Source organism: Myotis daubentonii, chromosome 8, assembly GCF_963259705.1.
Source record: "Myotis daubentonii chromosome 8, mMyoDau2.1, whole genome shotgun sequence".
Taxonomy (NCBI): Eukaryota; Metazoa; Chordata; class Mammalia; order Chiroptera; family Vespertilionidae; genus Myotis; species Myotis daubentonii.
Window position 1 is genome coordinate 66,517,532 of NC_081847.1, and position 18,267 is coordinate 66,535,798.

At 56.0% G+C, this 18,267-nt stretch overlaps 1 protein-coding gene across 3 annotated transcripts in view; it reads left to right on the plus strand.

Moving 5' to 3' along the window:
• The first annotated feature begins 7,121 nt into the window (after positions 1 to 7,121).
• Positions 7,122 to 18,267, plus strand: part of PLXNA1 (plexin A1) — a 53,147-nt gene continuing 42,001 nt past the window's right edge. Inside the window, exons 1-3 of one of the 3 annotated variants that reach the window (XM_059706766.1) lie at positions 7,122 to 7,224; positions 12,576 to 13,833; positions 15,673 to 15,855. In XM_059706766.1, the coding sequence (XP_059562749.1) occupies positions 12,598 to 13,833; positions 15,673 to 15,855 (1,419 nt within the window). In that variant the 5' untranslated portion in view covers positions 7,122 to 7,224; positions 12,576 to 12,597. Of the gene's footprint in view, positions 7,351 to 10,100; positions 10,194 to 12,575; positions 13,834 to 15,672; positions 15,856 to 18,267 lie in introns of those variants that run through there. The other 2 variants (XM_059706764.1, XM_059706765.1) reach the window with 2 other exon arrangements.

Below are 18,267 nucleotides of genomic sequence, written 5' to 3' on the forward strand. Positions count from 1 at the left end.
AGGGAAGAGGAGCCCACATGACATCTGGCTGTGAAAATCAGTGGGGATTCTGTCTACCAGGGAGAGACAGGAGTCTGCTAGAAACCCAGGTGCCCTCTTAAAGGGCCAGTACACAAAATCTTGTTTGTGGTCACTCACCCTGGGCTGCAGTAGAGGGAAGGCAGCTTAGAGGGTTGTGTGAGTTTGGGGACAAGGTTAAAGGGACAGCTGCCCAGTTCCTGTACTGAGGCCCTCATCCATGCTGCCCATAGATGCTATTTTTCCAGTCAAGCACTCCCCTCCATATAATATCAGCCTAAGGAAATGCTAGCCCCAGGCTCCCAAGTCCCTATGGCCCTGCCCTACCAAACTTGTGCCCTGAAGAGGTGTTTTCTGGATGCCACTAGCCTGAGACCAGCAGTTCCAATTTTCCTGGAAGGCTCTTGGGAAGACCCAGGTATCAGAGAGGAACAAGAAAAGACTGAGTTCTGTAGCTCTAGGGCGAGGACCATTTTTCCCCTCTTGCTGATCAGTGCCACCCCTTGGCAGGAGATCCACTGGCCCCATCCTTCCAACTTCCTAAAGCCCCACTGTGTGGAGCTCTAGTCCCATGAAGGAGTCACCTGGCTGCTAGCAGCCTGGGCTCAGAGTATAGACTTTCTTGGAAGGCTCTTGAGGAGGTCTGGGCAGACTCGGGGGAGTAGAGACTCAGTTTTGTGGCTCTAGAGCAAAGGACATTTTTCCCTCGCACACTGGCACCACCATTCCTGTGTCCTCCCTCCACATGGCCAAATCTTGGTCTGCTTTAGCCTTGGACAGCTCTCTGAGAACCAGTCCCATCACAAAGGTCCTCAGTCCCCAAGTGGGTGTTGGCTGACTTGCTGAATGGCCTCAGACCAGTTACAACTAATTAAATTGAAGAAGTAATAAAAAAAACAACTACTGTCAACGAACAAAAGCTCTAGACCAGATGGCTTCACAGGTGAGTTTTACCAAACATTCAAAGAAGAACTAACACCCATCCTTTTAAAACTATTGCAAAAAAATTCAAGAGGAATGAAGACTCCTAAATTCATTCTATGAGGCCAGCATTTTCCTAAATCCAAAACCAGATAAAGATACTACAAAGAAAGAAAACTATAGGCCAATATCCCTGCTGAGCATAGATGCAAAAATCTTTAACAAAATATTAGCAAACTAAATTCAATAATACATAAAAAGATCATACACCATGATCAATTTGGATTTATTCCTGGGCTGCAAGGTTGGTACAATATCCATAAATCAATTAACATATATCACATAAACAAAATGAAGGATAAAAGTCATACGATAATATCAACAGATGCAGCAAAAGCATTTGACAAAATCCAGCACCTATTTATAATAAAGACTCTCAGCAAAGTGGTACTGGAGGAAAGATACTTCAACATAATTAAGGCCATATATGACCAATGCACAGCTAGGGATATTGGGGAACATATTCAATGGGGAACATCTGAAAGCATTTCAAAAACAAGACAGGGATGTCCAGATTTCACCACTCTTATTCAACACTAGAGGCCCTGTACATGAATTCTTGCGTGGGTGGGGTCCCTTGGCCTGGCTGGTGATCGGGGCTAATTGGGGGGACCAGCCGGCTGGGGGAGGGACCGTGGGAGGTTGGCCGGCCATGTGAGGTTGGCTGTGGGAACGCACTGACCACTAGGGGACAGCTCCTGCATTGAGCATCTGCCGCCTGGTGGTCAGTGCATGTCATAGCAACCGGTTGACCGGTCATTTGGTCATTAGGTCATTCGGTCACTTAGGCTTATAGATAGATAGATAGATAGATAGATAGATAGATAGATAGATAGATAGATAGAAAGAACTAGAAATACTAGCCGCAATCAGACAAGACAAAGAAATAAAAGGCATCCAATTAGAAAGAAGTAAAACTGTCATTATTTGCAGATGACATTATACTATATATAGAGAATACTAAATATTCCACCAAAAAACTACTAGAACTGATAAATGAATTCAGTAAAGTAGTAGGATACAAAATAAATATCTAGAAAATATTTACAGTTTTATATACCAATAATGAGCTACCAGAAAGGCAAACTAAGAAAACAATCCTATTTACAATTGCATAAAAATACCTATGAATAAATTTAACCAAGGATGTAAAAGTCTTATACTCAGAAAATTATAAGACACAGAAGAAAGAAATTGAAGAAGATAGATATAAATGGAAGCATATACTGTGTTCATGGATAGGAAGAATTAATATTATTAAAATTTCCATACTACTCAAATCTATAGATTCAATGCAATTCCCATCAAAGCACCAATGGTGTATTTCACAGAACTAGAATAGATAATCCAAAAGTTTATATGGAACCACAAAGGACCCCATATAGCCACAACTATCTTGAGAAAGAATAACAAAGTTGGAGGTATCAAGCCACCTGATATTGACCTATTCTACAACACTGTAGTAATCAAAACAGCATTATAGAGGCCTAAAAGCAGGCATAGATCAATTCAACAGAATAGAGAGCCCAGAAATAAACCATACCTATATGATCAATTAATATTTGACAAAAGAGGCAAGAATATATAGTAAAGATAGTCTATTCAATAAATGGTGTTGGGGAAATTGGACAGGTACAGCAAAAAGAAAGAAAGAAAGAAAGAAAGAAAGAAAGAAAGAAAGAAAGAAAGAAAGAAAGAAAGAAAGAAAGAAACCAGACCACCTTCTTTTTAAAAATATACTAGAGGCCCAGTGCATGAAATTCTTGCACTCAGGGGGAGGGTTCCCTCAGCCTGGCCTGTGCCCTCTTGCAGTCTGGGACCCCTTGCTCCTTACCGCCCGCCTGCTCACTGCTCCTTACCGCTCGGCTCACTGCTCCTTAATGCTGCTGTGGAGGCGGGAGAGGCTCCCGCCACTGCTGCTGCGCTCGCCAGCCGCCAGCCGTGAGCCCAGCTTCTGGCTGAGTGGCACTCCCCCTGTAGGAGTGCAGTGACCACCAGGTGGCAGCTCCTGCATTGAGCATCTCCCCCCAGGTGGTCAGTGCACATCATAGTGACCTGTCGTTCTGGTCGTTCCGCCATAACAGTCACTTAGGCTTTTATTATATAGATATTTTTATTGATTTCAGAGAGGAAGAGAAAGGAGAGATAGAAACATCAATGATGAGAAAGAATCACTGACCAGCTGCCTTCTGCATGTCCCCTCCTGAGGATTGAGCCTGCAACCCAGGCGTGTGCCCTGACGGAGAATGGAACTGTGACATCCTGGTTCACGGGCTGATGCTCAACCACTGAGCCACGCCGTCTGGGCTAGATCACATTCATCACATAAATGAATAAACTGAAAATGCATTAAAGGCTTAATTGTAAGACTGAAAATCATAAAACTCCTAAAAGAAAACATAGGCAATAAAATCTCAGACATTTCTTGTAGCGATATTTTTTTCTGATATATCTCCTCAGGCAAGGGAAACAAAAGGAAAAATAAACAAAAGGGACTACACAAACTGAAAGTGTTTTGTATAGTAGAGAAACCATCAAGAAAATGAAAAGACAACTGACTGGTTGGGAGAAGATATTTGCCAATGATACTCAACAGCGGTGGGGCCCACCATGGGGAGGAAAGAAACTCTTGAGTCCACTTTTGCTCAAAGCTCTGAGTCACTAGAACGCAAAAGTGGCCCCTGGAGCTGCTCCTGTGTTGAGAAATTCCCCCCAAATCTTGACCAGAGTCATTCCTAGGAATTGTTCCGTGCCAACCAACAGCCCCCATGACCTCCTGAACTGCTTGGCCAACAGAAGCAAAACCACAGAGGAAGCCCAGAGAGGAAAAGCCCAAGCTGTCCCACTGACTCATGTACCCCCATGATGCCTGGTGTGAATCCAGCTGAGCCTCTTGCCTCTCCGTTTGCATTGGGGTGGCCTCTTTGGAGGGCGCTGTCAGGACACACACACACACACACACACACACACACACACACACACACACTCAGGCATGCGAAGATGAAGAGCTCCCTACTAAATTCAGGGCAGACGCCCCTGGGTTAGAGCAACGGGTACTGTTGCATTGGCCTCATTGGAGCAACCGTTATTTCCCATTTCTTAACAAATTGCCTGTTGGGGGTCTTCTCCCCATGTTCCTATTGGATTGTTGTTTTTTCCTTATTGATTCTTGGGAGTTCCTTCTATATTCTGGGAGTTCCTTCTATATGCATCTTTTGTCAAATATATGTGTGTTGTAAATATTCTTTCCTAAATCCTGGCTTGTCTGGGCATTCTGACTTTTATAACTCTTAATGAATTATAATTTTAATGAACAAAAATAACCAATTGTAAGGTAGTTAAATTGATTCACACTTTCCTCTATTTATTTATTTTTAATGCTTTGTTGAAGAAATCTTTTCTAGCCCACAGTCATAAAGACAGTCTGCTCCATTGTCTTCTGAAAGTCTTGCGGTTTTCTTCATAGTGCTTGGGCCTATGGCTCTCCTGGAATGGATGCTTGTTGTGATGCTTGAGTGTTGTCTAATCAAACTGCCATCTTGGAAAGACCTTGCCTTTGCCATATGGGGAGTGGACAGAGCGGTGATATGAGCAGGAGCAGGGGACAGAGTGGGGATGTAGGGAAGCAGTGTAGTCTGCTATAATAAGGTTTTGAAGAGAATCCATAGGGCTCAGGGATGCAGGGGCCCTGTTGGGGGGAAGGCTATTCAGGTGAACACTGGGGTTCCTGGTTGGGCAACCATAGTATGTGAGGGTGCCATGTTAACCATGAGCTGGCCAGCACCCAGAGCCCAGCATCTCTCTTGAACCACCTCAGGAACAGTGGAGACAGAGGGCTGGACCCCCAAAGTGTGGCCCTGGCTCTTGGGGACTGCTGAGCACAGAGTGAGAAGGGCCTTGAGCAGTGCCTGCCTCGGTGGCTCCACAGAGGATAGGGTAGCAAGAAGCAGACAGAGAGACGGGGATGCCAACACAGGGATAGACATTTCCTCAGGCCCACTGTGGCGCGGACACTCACACCTCCTCACCACACTTCTCAGGGGGATCTCCAACTCCACCTCCAGAGTGAGGAAAGCAGGGCTTGGAAATAGACGGGACTGGCTGCACAGTAGCCAACCATGTCAGAATCCACACCCAGGTGTGTGGCTCAGAGGTCCACAAGGAAGGGAGGTGCTTGGGTCTGATTTGCTGGTTCGTGTGTGCGCAGTGTAGCAGAGCGGCTGCGTGGAGACCACAGACTATGGAGCTCGACTGCCAGGGGCAGCCTGCCAGCTAGGCAACTTGGGCAAGCCACTTCATCTCTCCGCCTCACTTTACCCATCTGTAAAATGTAGCAGAGGCCTGTGTTGAGTCAGTGCTAGATTAGTGCTTATTCAACAAAATAGTACATAGGATTTTCGAAAAAGATGCTCACCCTCATTCAGGGACCTGCAACTTAAAGCCAGACTGGAAAACCGTGCGTATCACCAGATAGGCAATGATTCTAGAGTGACGGTACCGAGCATGGGTGAGGATGGGGGCTATTGGGACCCTCCCAAAGTGCTGCCAGGACTGCAAACCTAGCTGTCACTTGGGAAACTGTTTCGGGTTATCCACCCAAACTAAACACACACCAACCTGGTGACCTAACAGTCCACCCCAGGGGCTAACTGCTGCCAAGAGCCCACAAAGATACGTCCACAACAGCTCACTGCACAGTGGCCCTAAACCAGGGCGCTGGTCCATCAGCAGAAGGGATGACCAGTACCACACGTAAGGGCACCACCAAGCGGAGCGAACAACTGCCCATCAGCAACCCCACTGGGATGGTCCTCACAGCAGGCAGATCTCGTTTCTGTGATGTCCTACGACAAGCACAGCAAAGCAACAGACCATACTGAAATGCTCAAAGGAAACCAAGAGAAGGATTAACCCAGAAATAGGCTAGGCCGCAGTGATGGCGAACCTTTTGAGCTGGGCGTGTCAGCATTTTGAAAAACCCTAACTTAACTCTGGTGCCGTGTCACACATAGAAATTTTTTGATATTTGCAACCATAGTAAAACAAAGATTTATATTTTTGATATTTATTTTATATATTTAAATGCCATTTAACAGAAAAATCAACCGAAAAAATGAGTTCGCATGTCACCTCTGACACGCGGGTCAGAGGTTCGCCATCACTGGTGGTAGGGGCTTCGAGAGGCGAGGGAGGGGGATCCGGCGGGAGAGGGATGAGGTGCGAGGGACCCCTTGGCCAATCTAAGTCCTTACCCCGGGCTGTCGCTGTTTTCTCTTCTGTGGAGATGACAGCGAGATTCTCGCCAAGCATGAGCATGGAGGTACTCTGCTGCTGTCGCCCACCCGCTCGCCTTCCCACCATGAGGCTCTGTGGCCCCATGGGTTCTGTTAGATTCACTCCTGGCCTCTCCTCGCCTTCCTGGGGCATTCTGCTAGGAGGCCTCCATTTCAGAACGTGCAGGGCGCAGGGTGAGCCTTGTCACCGGTTAATGCAGTCTTCCCCCCTGCTGGGCAGCCCGGGGTGGGGGGTGGGGTGAGCAGGGGCGGGGTGCGGTCCGGGATAGCCCAGATTCCCGTCCCACCACGTCCCCACCTGGGGCCCCTGGGACTAAACTTTCCTCCAGAGTCGCAACCACATCAGTGACTGCGCAGCAGGGAGGGAGGAGGGTGGGTCTTGCGGCCCGGCCGACAGAGGGCTCGGTTTTGCTCACTGGAGAGAGTACCCATCCCACCTAAGAGTTGCGGTCGCAGACGCCAAGAGCCGAGGGCATACAGAGCCTCACGACCCTGGACAGGGCGCTTTCCCTCCTCGGGCCTTGGTTGACCCTTCCGGAAACGAAGGTTGTGCTCCCACCCCAGGCCCACGGAGGCCGGGCCCTGCCCCTGGAGACTCGGACTCGGGACAGCCCAGACCCGGGAGCTACCCGGGACGTCCTGCGCTATCCCCGCATGGAGCCATTTAAGGCCAGCAGCTGCATCGCGCTGGGAAAGCGCGCAGTGGGCCCAGGAGAGCGCGCGGCGCGGGGCAGAGCGCCCCCTGGAGGCCGCGGCTGGCCCCGCCCCCATGCCGGCCCCGCCCCCGCCAGCCCGGTCCCGGCCTCGGGCCGCGCAGGCGCATCGCGTGGCGCTCCGCGGGCGGCGAGATCGAGGCTGGGCTGCAGCCGCGCGGCGCTCGGCGCCCCATTCATGCTGGGCAGCGGCGACGCGGCCACGCAACGGAGCCGGGGTGCGGCGGCGGCCTGGGGCTGGGCGGCCTGCGCGGCTGGGGCGGCCCCGCGGCTGGGCGGGCGGCGGCGGCGCGGGCGGCGGGGCGCGGCGATGGCCGGTGGCGGGGCGTGCCCCGGGGCAGCGGGTGAGTAGGGGCGCAACTTTCCCCCCGGCGCGGCGCGGGGGCGCGGGGTCTCCGCGAGGGCTCCCCGGGTGGGAGACGCCCTCGGGCCCGCGGCGGCGGCCTCCGCTGGGCAGCGGCGTGCGACCGGGCGGGCAGGGGGTGTGCGTGGGGAACTGCGGCGCGCGTGTCCGCGTGTCCCTGCGGCTGCGGCCCGTCTCCCGCGTGTGTCCGGGCGCGGCCGCGGCGCCGGCGCTTAGCTCGTCGTGTCCCCGCTGGCCCGGAGTCGGACCCGGCCCAAGGCCTCGCGCCATTGGCCTCTCCCCCGGCCGGGCCCGGCCCGCGGAGCTTCGGGAGGCAGCGCTCGGTGCGGGCGCCGAGGCTGGGGCCGCCGCTGCCCTCTCCTCCAAGGCAGGAAAGAAAGTTTGCGGCGGCCCCGCGGGGAGGGCGCTTGTGGGTGCCCAGGCCGCGCCCGGGGCTGGACCGCGGTCGGACCTCGGGCCGCCGGCAGGGCCGGGCTGGGCTAGGCCGGCCCCGGCAGGGCCGCGGGAGCCGGAGGAGGGCGTGCGGGGCTGCGCCCCCAGTTGGCCCTCAGGGCCCCGGGGTGGGAGCTGGAACCGCTCCCTCCGGACCCCACGACCCCCCTCCCCCCCGTTGCTCTCTCTGGCCTGGGGCGCCGGGAGGTGGGTGCTATGTCCGCCCAAGGCCCGCAGGGCCGCTCACCCAGGCTGGGAGGGGACGGTCGCCCCGCTCGCTCGGCCTCCTAGGACTCCCCCTCTCCGGGCCTCTCCAGGGTCAGCCTGCTTCCCTCGGAGGCTGCCGATTGCTTCCTGAAGGGTCCGGGCCTGGTGTGCGCCGTGGCCAGGGCAGCGTGGCTGATCGCGGGCTGCCTCTGGGAAGGGGAGCGGGGCTCCAGGGAGTCCCCTGCCTGCTGTGAGATCCAGAGTGCAGTCGGGGAAGGGGGGTGAGAGGGGCTCCAGTGACGGCTTAGAGCCCGGAGCTGCCATTCCTCTTTTGTGGGGTGCTGGGGCCACGCCCCTTGAAAGGAAGGGGTGTGTGTGTTGGGGGTGATATGGACAATGCCTTTGCTCCCTGAGCCTGAGCTCGGGCACCTTCTTCTCCGCTGGGGCCGGTTTTCTGGGTCTCCGCAGGAAAAGGGGGTTGGGCTCAGCCTTTGCTCCTCGCCCCTGTGGAGCACCCTCAGTACCCCGGGCTCCCTGTTGGTTTTGGGCTGGACAGGAGAGACCAGGTGTGCACCAGGCAGCCAAGACCCTGCCCAACCCTTGAGGAGCAGCACCAGATCCCAAGGCTAGAGGCAGACCATTCTGCTTCAGGGCCAGGCTGCAAGTCAGCCTGGGAGGGTGGCACCGATAGGCCCAGCAAGGGCATTTCAGGCAGGTGACGGCATGGACAGAGGTTTCACAAGCCCCTATGTGTTGAGGTGTGTGCTTGGGAGTGGGGGACAAGTGAGATGCCGTGGACAAAGCAGATAACCCTTTTCAGGCCTCCTGTGGCCCCGAGGTCATTGCCTCGGTGAGTGGGTCTGCCAGGAGGAGAGGGTACCACCTCCAGGGAAGGCCAAGTGGTGGGCACTTTTCTGAGAAGCAGGACTCCAGTGCCCTGTCCAGATCTCTGTAGGTCTTGGTTCCTGAGGGCTGGTCTGGTGGGAGAGCAGGGCATCTCGGGACCACCTCCCGAGGTCCCTGTTTGGGGAGGTGGGGTGGCAGGCAGCTCTTTGCCCTGGTTGATATGGTGAACCACTGGGTAGGATGGCCATATCTTCTCAGTCCCCCTCCCTGCTCCACACGGTCCAAGCCCCAGCAGGACCCAAAGCCGGGGACGTGGGGCTGGGGCTCTCCCTCTGTGAAGAAGGCTCTGAGTGAGTGAGGGTCTTTGTTTCTCAGGGTGAGGAAGAGTGGTGGGGGGCCACTGGGAGAGGGACAGGGACATTGCTCTCTGTTGCATAGCTGGGCCTATCCTGCCCAGGAGTGGAGCATGCTGTGCAGGCCTGTCTGCTTCTGTCCTGGCCTCTCTCTCCCTTGCTCACCCCCAGTTGGCACACCCTATACCAGTTCAGCTTCCTCCTCCCGTCTGACTCTGACTGGGCCCCAGGAAGCTGCAGTCATTCTCACTGCCCCCTCCAGGAGGTTCCACCACAGGCCTTTGCTCTTGCTGCCCGACACCCAGGACACCCCCTCCCCCACCAGCTCCCACTGGGCCTGGTCCTTCTAGAACTGGTGAATAGGCTCCCTGGGGAGCTTCCCTAGACCACAGTGGCTGGTGCTGCTCCCTCCCAGCAGCAGGGCACAGCATGTGTGGTGCTCCCTTCCCCTAGCCTAGCGCGGTCCTTCCCAGCACCCAGCAGCTTCAGAATGAAAGCCTTTCTTCCTGGGCAGACCAGAGGTATGTGGGAGTCCCAGCAAGTCTGCTGGCTGTCCAGATCTCTGTAGGAGCGTGGGAATCAGGCCCTGTCCTGCCTGGACTAGCTGGGTGACCTTGGTCTATCTGAGCCCTGGGCACCCTATCTCTAAGATAGGAGAAGTGACCCAGACATCTTTGCTGGCCCTTATGAGGTGGCGGGGATGAGGGGCCCAGCCCTGGATCCCCCTTTTCCTGGCTGGCAGCCCCATCCCATTGGCCTGTCCCTTCTCTGTTCTTCTGGGCGGTCTCTGTTGTGGGAGAAGAAGAGGGGGGGATGAGCCCATGGGGTGTGGACCCAGGGTTTGGATGGTGGCTTCTTCAGCTGGGTCTCTCCTGTTTAATATAAAAAGTAGGGCCCGTAATTGCATTAAGATGTGTATAATTATCCCAGAGGAGGGGAGAGCCCAGCCCCTGGTAATTGCAGGTCTGCTTTGAACTGATAAACGGTGAGTGATTCATGTTTTCTTTGGAGTTCACATGTACTCAGCTTTCAGCCCAGGCCTTGCTGCCACTGTGAGAAGCCTTTTCTCTGGTCTGCCTTGGGCTTCTGTGCTGGGGGCAGGGTGTAGAGGGCTGGGGACTCCTCTCCTGGCTGCCAGCAGAGGTCCCTGGTGACTGTAGTTCTTGGGGCTATGTCTGGGCAGAGATCCTCAAGCAAAGGCAGCTGACATCCTGCGGGGAGGATCCTGCAAGGCAGCACAACCTGGTTTTCTTGCTGGTGGGATCCTGGCTAATGCCCCTCACTTTCTGAGCCTCAGTTTCCCTACCTGAGCAGTGAGTGTGGGCATCACTGGGCAGAGGGTATGAGGAGAGGGAGGACAAGGTGAGGGAGCAGGTCCTGCTCTGTCCAGGACCCACTCATTTATTTATTCATTCATTCACAAGTATTGGCTCCTGGGGTCAGCTTTGGGGATACCCTGGCAAATCACAGAGCTAGGCCCTGTTCACAGGGAACTGTCATTCTAGTGGGAGAGAGTCTGGGAAGAAGTAACAAAGCCATTAGCAAGTTTTATGCTGCAAGTTCAAACTCGGTGACTGGTTGTGAGGGAGCAGCTGCTACCTTTAGCTAGCAGGTTAGGGGAGGCAGCTGAGCCGGAGCCGGAGTGTGGGAGCAGGGGAGGGGACAGCAAGTCCAAGGGCCCAGGGGAAGGCAGACATGGAGGCCTAGAGGCCTCTGGGCCTTGTCTGGCAGTCAGCTGCCAGCTCCCAACCTGGTCTTGGCAGAGGGTCCTTTGGGCCTCAGCTTCCCAATCTGTAACATGAGGTGTCAGGCTATATTAGAGGCATTCTCTGGGAGCAAAGGATGTGTGCAGCTCTCGCCAGCACCTGCCTGCAGTTGATGCTCAGCATCTCTGCGGTCATTCTCCAGCCAGGAGTTGGGTGAGAGGCCCCAGTACATCTGGCAAAGCCAGGGTAGGGCCCTTGCTGGCATGGAGAGGATACTCCTGCTGGTGGCACCTTGTGGGAGTGCCCTGACCTTCTCCCTTTTACCCATGAGAAAGAAACTGTTGTCATTCCCATTTTACAAATGGAGAAATGGGGCTGCATGGCTACAGCAACAGAGTCTGGATTTAAACTAGTACCTGACTGTCAGCTTCTGGGCTGGGGGGGAGATGAGACTTTTCCAGAGTAAGAGGGGGCCATAGCAGAATTGGGGAGGGGGGCTGGTGACCTTAAATGTGGTTCAGAAAAGTGGCCTGGGCTACTGAGTGGAGACTGGGCTGTAGGTGGACATGAGCAGAGGGTGCCAAGTGTGCTGTGGTCATCCCGGTGGGAGAGGGGTGGGCAGATTAGGGGAGATTTAGAGGGTGAGTGTGACTTGGGGTTGGAGGGTGAGGATCCTGGGCGTGCTTGGGCCTGTTATGAGAGTGAGTGGTGCTGGGAGCATGATGAGGTAGTGGAGGAGAGGCGGGTGGAGGTGAGCCTGGGGGCTGTCCGATTGGGCTCTGGGTGGGGAGGTTGGGGAGAGAGAGCCACTGTTGAGAGGTAAGGTTCAGGGAGCCTCTGTTCTCTCTTATCTTTGAAGGAGTTTCTCTTTCCTTGGAGTTGGGTTAAGGGTTTTGAAGGGGACTCAGAGGCAGTTCACTAGGTCACCTGGGACGGGTTAGGTGGGGGCACCTGTTGGCTGGGGATGCGGATGATAGATGAGACATGCACACAGCTTGGTTTCTGGATCAGTCTTCAGAATACAGGGGCTTGAGGTCAGCAAGGGGCTGCCCCCAGGGCCAAGGTGACCCAGATTGCCTTCTGCCCTCACTGAGAATTGCTGCCCATATGTCTTTGTCTGCTGCGGGGGTAGTGCCTGCAAGTAGGATTATCCAGGGCCTGCAAGGGAGCACTTGTTCCCAGAGCCTTGAGTAGAGGCTGTCACCCACCCTGGGAGCTTGGAGCTTGGGGGACTTGCCCCTAGGATATGGGGAGGTTCTGAGTCAGGAGGTGATGACTCCCAGTCTAGACCCCCAAGCCCTTCTCACCTGCCTCCTTGTTCCTGGGTCCATTACTGTCTTCCACCTGGCTGGCAGTGGTAGGCCTAGGCATTCATGATGCATGTCTGGTAGCCAGATAGGAGTCCTGTGCTACATGGGGTCACAGGCTTGGTCTTGATGACTCCTGGTGCACCCCTTGCATTTGCAGGGTTTTAGGCCAGGGAGGTGTCCTCTCTGCACCTCTGGCTTCTCCAGGGTTAGATCGTGCCTGTGGAGGTGGAGGATGGGATGCCGCAGCCTAGACAGGCACACCAGAGAGCTCAGCGGGTATGTGGGTGTGTCTGCCCTCTAGGAGTGAGGTCTTGCCCATGCTCACACCTTCTTTCATTGTTCTCCCTGCAGGGCTGAGGCTCCTGGCCCCGTGATGCACATCCCTGCAGGACCTGAGCACCGAGGCCTGAGGCCCAGGCCTGCCATGCCACTGCTACGTCTGAGCCCGCGGGTGCTCCTGATGCTCTTGCTGCTGCTGGGGGTCATTCGGGCAGTGGTGGGTGCCACGAGGGCTGGCGGGGGTCGTCAGCCTGTCTTCCGCACCTTCTCAGCCAGCGACTGGGGCCTCACCCACCTGGTGGTCCACGAGCAGACCGGCGAGGTATATGTGGGTGCGGTGAACCGTATCTACAAGCTGTCGGGGAACCTGACGCTGCTGCGGACCCACGAGACAGGCCCTGTGGAGGACAACGAGAAGTGCTACCCACCGCCCAGTGTGCAGTCATGCCCACACGGCCTGGGCAGCACCAACAATGTCAACAAGCTGCTGCTTTTGGACTATGCTGCTAACCGCCTGCTAGCCTGTGGCAGCGCCTCCCAGGGCATCTGCCAGTTCCTGCGGCTGGACGACCTCTTCAAGCTGGGTGAACCGCACCACCGCAAGGAGCACTACCTGTCGAGCGTGCGTGAGGCGGGCAGCATGGCAGGTGTGCTCATTGCCGGGCCGCCGGGCCAGGCCCAGGCCAAGCTCTTTGTGGGCACGCCCATCGATGGCAAGTCTGAGTACTTCCCTACACTGTCCAGCCGCCGGCTCATGGCCAACGAGGAGGACGCGGACATGTTCAGCTTTGTGTACCAGGATGAGTTCGTGTCGTCGCAGCTCAAGATCCCTTCAGACACACTGTCCAAGTTTCCAGCCTTCGACATCTACTATGTGTACAGCTTCCGTAGTGAGCAGTTTGTGTACTACCTCACTCTGCAACTGGACACACAGCTGACCTCGCCCGATGCTGCCGGCGAGCACTTCTTCACTTCCAAGATTGTGCGGCTGTGTGTGGATGACCCCAAATTCTACTCATATGTCGAGTTCCCCATCGGCTGCGAGCAGGCGGGGGTGGAGTACCGCCTGGTGCAGGATGCGTACCTGAGCCGGCCTGGCAGCGCCCTGGCCCGCCAGCTAGGCCTGGCTGACAATGAGGATGTGCTGTTCACCGTGTTTGCTCAGGGCCAGAAGAACCGTGTGAAGCCGCCCAAGGAATCGGTGCTGTGCCTGTTCACGCTCAGGGCCATCAAGGAGAAGATCAAGGAGCGCATCCAGTCCTGCTACCGTGGCGAGGGCAAGCTCTCTCTGCCCTGGCTGCTCAACAAGGAGCTGGGCTGCATCAACTCGGTGAGTGGGCACTCTGTCTCCTTATGGTGGCTGCTCCCGCCCTGCCAGCCTCACAAACTGGGCAGCCGTGGCTCTGTGTGACCCCATTCTCCTCTGAATAACAATGTGCCACTTGCCCTGTGCCAGGTGCTGCCGCTTGCCCATTGTTTCCCAGAGGGTAGTGGTTGGCCTCAGAGCTCGCTTGCAGCTCTAGGCTGTCCTCTTCCTTTAGGAGGTGTGGGTGGGAGGAACAAGTCCCTGTTGGACAGAGTACTGACCACGTGCCTGGCATTGTTCTAGGTGCTTGCTGGCCCCTTCTAGTCTCTATTTTTCAGATGAGATCTCTGAGGCTCTGAGATCTCTGAGGAGATGAGGCACCAGACAGCATCTCCCCCCACAGTCCCCTGTTAAGAGCTGTGCTCACTCTTGTACTGGGTGCCAGGCCATGTGGGATCTGATGACACCAGCACTGACATTGATGCTGCCTGCGCACATGGATACTGAGAGCTCAGTAGCTGGCAGCCATATCTCCTGTCTCTAGGCCCGGATGGGGCCGGCCTGGGACCAGCTGCTTTTTGGGGAGCATCTCGTGTGCCCAGGTGGTAGCAACAACTTTTTTCCAGAGGAAGACACCAGGCTTAGAGGGGAACTTGTTCAGGGTCGCAAGTGAAAGAGCCGGGAATTCACCCAGGTTGGGGACTTCCAGAGCCAGGCCTCAGCCCCACTGCTTCTGCTGCCCGGGATTTGCTGGGTTGCCCAGAGAAAGCCCAACCCCACTCTGGCCTCAGTTTTCCCGTATCTATAATGGGAATGACACTTGTTTGTCTCTGGGGCAGGTGGGATGGTGAGGGTCCCCTTCTCATGTCCAGTGCAGTGGGGGCCTCATGACAGGGCCAGCCTCCACATCAAGGCTCCGGGTACACTAGACAGATGCACCATTCATTCTCCTCTTGGCCTTTCAAGGAAGGCATTCTATCTCCATTGTACAGATGGAGAAACTGAGGCTTGGAGGGGCAGTGCCTGCTGAGGTCACACTATGATTTTCATTCCTTGTGCCCGTGGCCAGGTCTGCCCCTTTTCTGGGCATTGTTCCCACTTTCTCCTCACATCCCCTCCAGGACCCCAGCCCAGCCCTGACCTTGCCTCTCCTCCTGCCCGTCCCCTCCTGGCTCCCAGCCCTGGTGGTCCTCTCCCCCTGCAAACCTCAAACTCTGCGCCTGCTACCCAGGGGACCAGCTCTCCCCTTTTGCCCACCTAGAACCTGCCTCTTTCATTCTGCCCTCCTCCCTCTTGCCTTGGATCAGCCTGCACATTCCCTGTGCTCTGGTCTTCTCTGTAATTTCACACTCATCACCTCCTCAGCTGGACCCTTCCCTTTCCTTTTGGGTTGATCCTTGTCTCCTCTCTTGATTAAAACCCTACAAGACAGTTTGCGGTCCATAGCCCCCTCCAGGGCTGTCCGCTGCCTCTGTGTGGCTGTCACTGGAGCAGTAGGCCCAGGCCCTGGTTGGCTGTTCCTTGACCTTCCCCCAGCTGCCTCCTCCTTCATGCCTCCTAATCCAGAATGGGTATGGGGCCTGTGTGTAGTGTGCATGTGAGAAATGGGTCCAGCCCTGGGCCTGCTGGGCCTCAAGGAACCTTGGTTCTCCATCTGTCAAATTGGTTCCCACTCTCAGATCTGCGTGGGCGGTACCCTGGGCCATATCCCTTCTGTATGGCCGTGTGCTTGCCTATGAGGACCCTCTGTGAGTCCCTTCAGTTAGTAGAGCTGGCTGGTCCTGGCTTCGAGGCCCCACTCTCAGGGAGAAGGTGTTTGAGGCAGGCTGGGCAGCCTAAAGTCTCACCTCTCTTCTCCCACAGCCCCTGCAGATCGACGATGACTTCTGCGGGCAGGACTTCAACCAGCCACTGGGAGGCACAGTTACTATAGAGGGCATGCCCCTGTTTGTGGACAAGGAGGATGGCCTGACCGCCGTGGCTGCCTATGACTACCGAGGCCACACTGTGGTATTCACTGGCACTCGAAGTGGCCGCATTCGAAAGGTCAGGCCTGGGAGTGGAGGTGGGGGCAGGGTAATGGGGTGGATGGAGCTGGGGGTAGGAGACAGCATTGCTCCGTGACCTGGAGGCCAGATCCAATGTATAAAGAGGTGGGGTGCCGCCCCTGTGTTAGGCTCAATGACCATGGGGACTCAGACAAGGGGTAAGCGTGGGCCAAGGTGCCTCACTGGGCCCCTACCTGCCTTCCCTTGGTCCTCCTGTGGGTCAGTGTTGCATTTGATACTGTAAAGGCTTTGGCTGGATGGTCAGGGTTTGTGAGAGGGCTGGCCATCCCACCATCCTCCTGGGGCCTGGAGATGCTGTCTCTGCTTGCTGAAGACACACGGTGACTTGGGAGGTCTATGTGTATGGGTGGTACAGGAAGGTGTGCCTGCCCCCTCCCCTCCTGGAGATCCAGTGTCTGCTAAGGTCACCCTCTGCTGTGTGGGAGGCCCGCCCACCCCCCACCCTTTGAGGAGGCAGCAAAGCCAAGGGCAGGGCAACGGTAGTGCCCCTCACCCCCACCCGCCATTGGCTGGGTGAGTGGAGTGTGGTGACTCACTGCAGAGTGACAGGGACCAGCTCCAGGACCATCCCCTGGACTTCTCAGGGTGAGAATGGGGTACTGTGGGGCAGGGCCTGTCTGGTATTTCCAGGTTTCCTTCTTACCAGCAAGTGTTGGGCTGAGCGGAGCTGTTATGGAACTGGGCTGGGAGGGCTTCCTGGACGGGCAGGTGGAGTGAACCACCTTGTGGATCAGGCTGACTTGGTGGGACCAGGGGAGGGCTGGCCTGCTGTGGAGGAAGTTCCCAGGGCGTCTGTAGGATGGGGGTGCCTGGGAGCCCAGAGGGTCCGTGCAGGGGTGGAGTCTGGCGAATGAAATAATAGCTGTCCTGTGGCCTCGTGCTGACACAGCTCCCTGCTGTGCACCATGGGTGGGGGCTGGGCTAGCCTGTGCTCTCAGCTCCCATGTGGGGTATGTAGGAGAGGTCTCCCATGTCTGCATGGTAGGAATCATGTTCCACTCCTCACAGACTGTGACTTCTGAGAAGGGACACCCCCCACCCCAGCTTTGGGCTGCTGACCGAAGACCACCCTGGGTGCTGTGGGTTTCTGCTCACAGTGACTGTGAGGCTGAGTGCCTGCCCAACTAGCTAGTGGGGACGGAGGAAGGCCAGTGCAGACCCTGCCACCTTCCGTGTAAGCCCCTGTGCCCTAATGTTGAGGGTACAGCCTATGGCCTGAGTGGGGCCTTTTCCCTTCCCTGTGGTAAGGCCCCCACTCAGCATTCACTCCTTCCTGCCCCAGGGAGGACACACAGGGCTGGGGGAGCAGGGGAGAGGGCCATCAGAGCCTCTGTGGGGTGTGTTGCACAGGTTGTGCCTGGAAGGGGCCAGAGGACCTCCCCCTGAGGTGTTTGCATGGGAAGTGCTGGGGGAGCCCCTTGGAGACATTCCACATGGTGTCCCAGCAGGAGGGCAGGCTCCCCGGGGCTGGGAATGCCTCTCCCAGTCTTTTGATGGCTGATGGCTGGCAGGCAGCTGGCTGGGGTGCTGTATGTGCCCACAGACCACCCTGCAAGTCTGGGAGAACAGGTTAGTCCAACCCTATTCTGCCCGCCACCCCCCCATACACACACCCCTCACTCTCTGTGCCCCAGGGCCTCTTCTGGGTGGGATCTGGGTGGGAGCTTTTGAGTCCAGTTAGTCCTGCTCTCCTACCTCTCTGACCACTCCCACAGAGGAGAAACTGAGACCCAGCATGTGGACTGTGGCGCTGGACTTGGGACCATTAATGAGAAGGGGCTTAATTGGGCATTGGGAAGCCATAGCCACCCTTCTTCCTTTCCTCGTGCCCCCCCCCCCCCCCCCAGTACCTGTTTTACAGACCCCATGGGTACCAGCTCTTTTCACCCCTGGACTCAACAGCTGGGCACCACACACTACGCATGAATGAACAGTGCCCTTTCTGTATGTGGGGTCAGTCATGTCCAGGCTGTCCGCCCAGTGGTGGCAGTCTGCAAGTTGGGAATCCTATTGCATTGGTTTTGAGGCTCTCAGAAGTGTGCCCCTGCCTCACCCCTAGATTTGCTCTCTGTACCCCTTCCATCCAAATGTACCTCCCCCAGTAGAGGGTGGCTCAGTAGGCTGTTGTATTGCTGTTCACACCCCAGTCTCGAACAAATGCCTGAGCGTGGTGTGCTCTCAGCTCTCCCCCTCACCAGCTGTGTGACCAGGAGCTGGCCAGTTCAGCTTCTCTGAGCCATGGTTTACTGAGTGCAGCCTGAGGAAGGAGAGAGGATGTGCAGGCAGGCCAAGAGCCTGGTGTGCTCCCGCTCCCACTTGGGACATGTAGTGAGTGCTCGTGTGCTGGCGTCTCAGAGTCCTCACAGCAACCCTGTCATCCGATTGACAG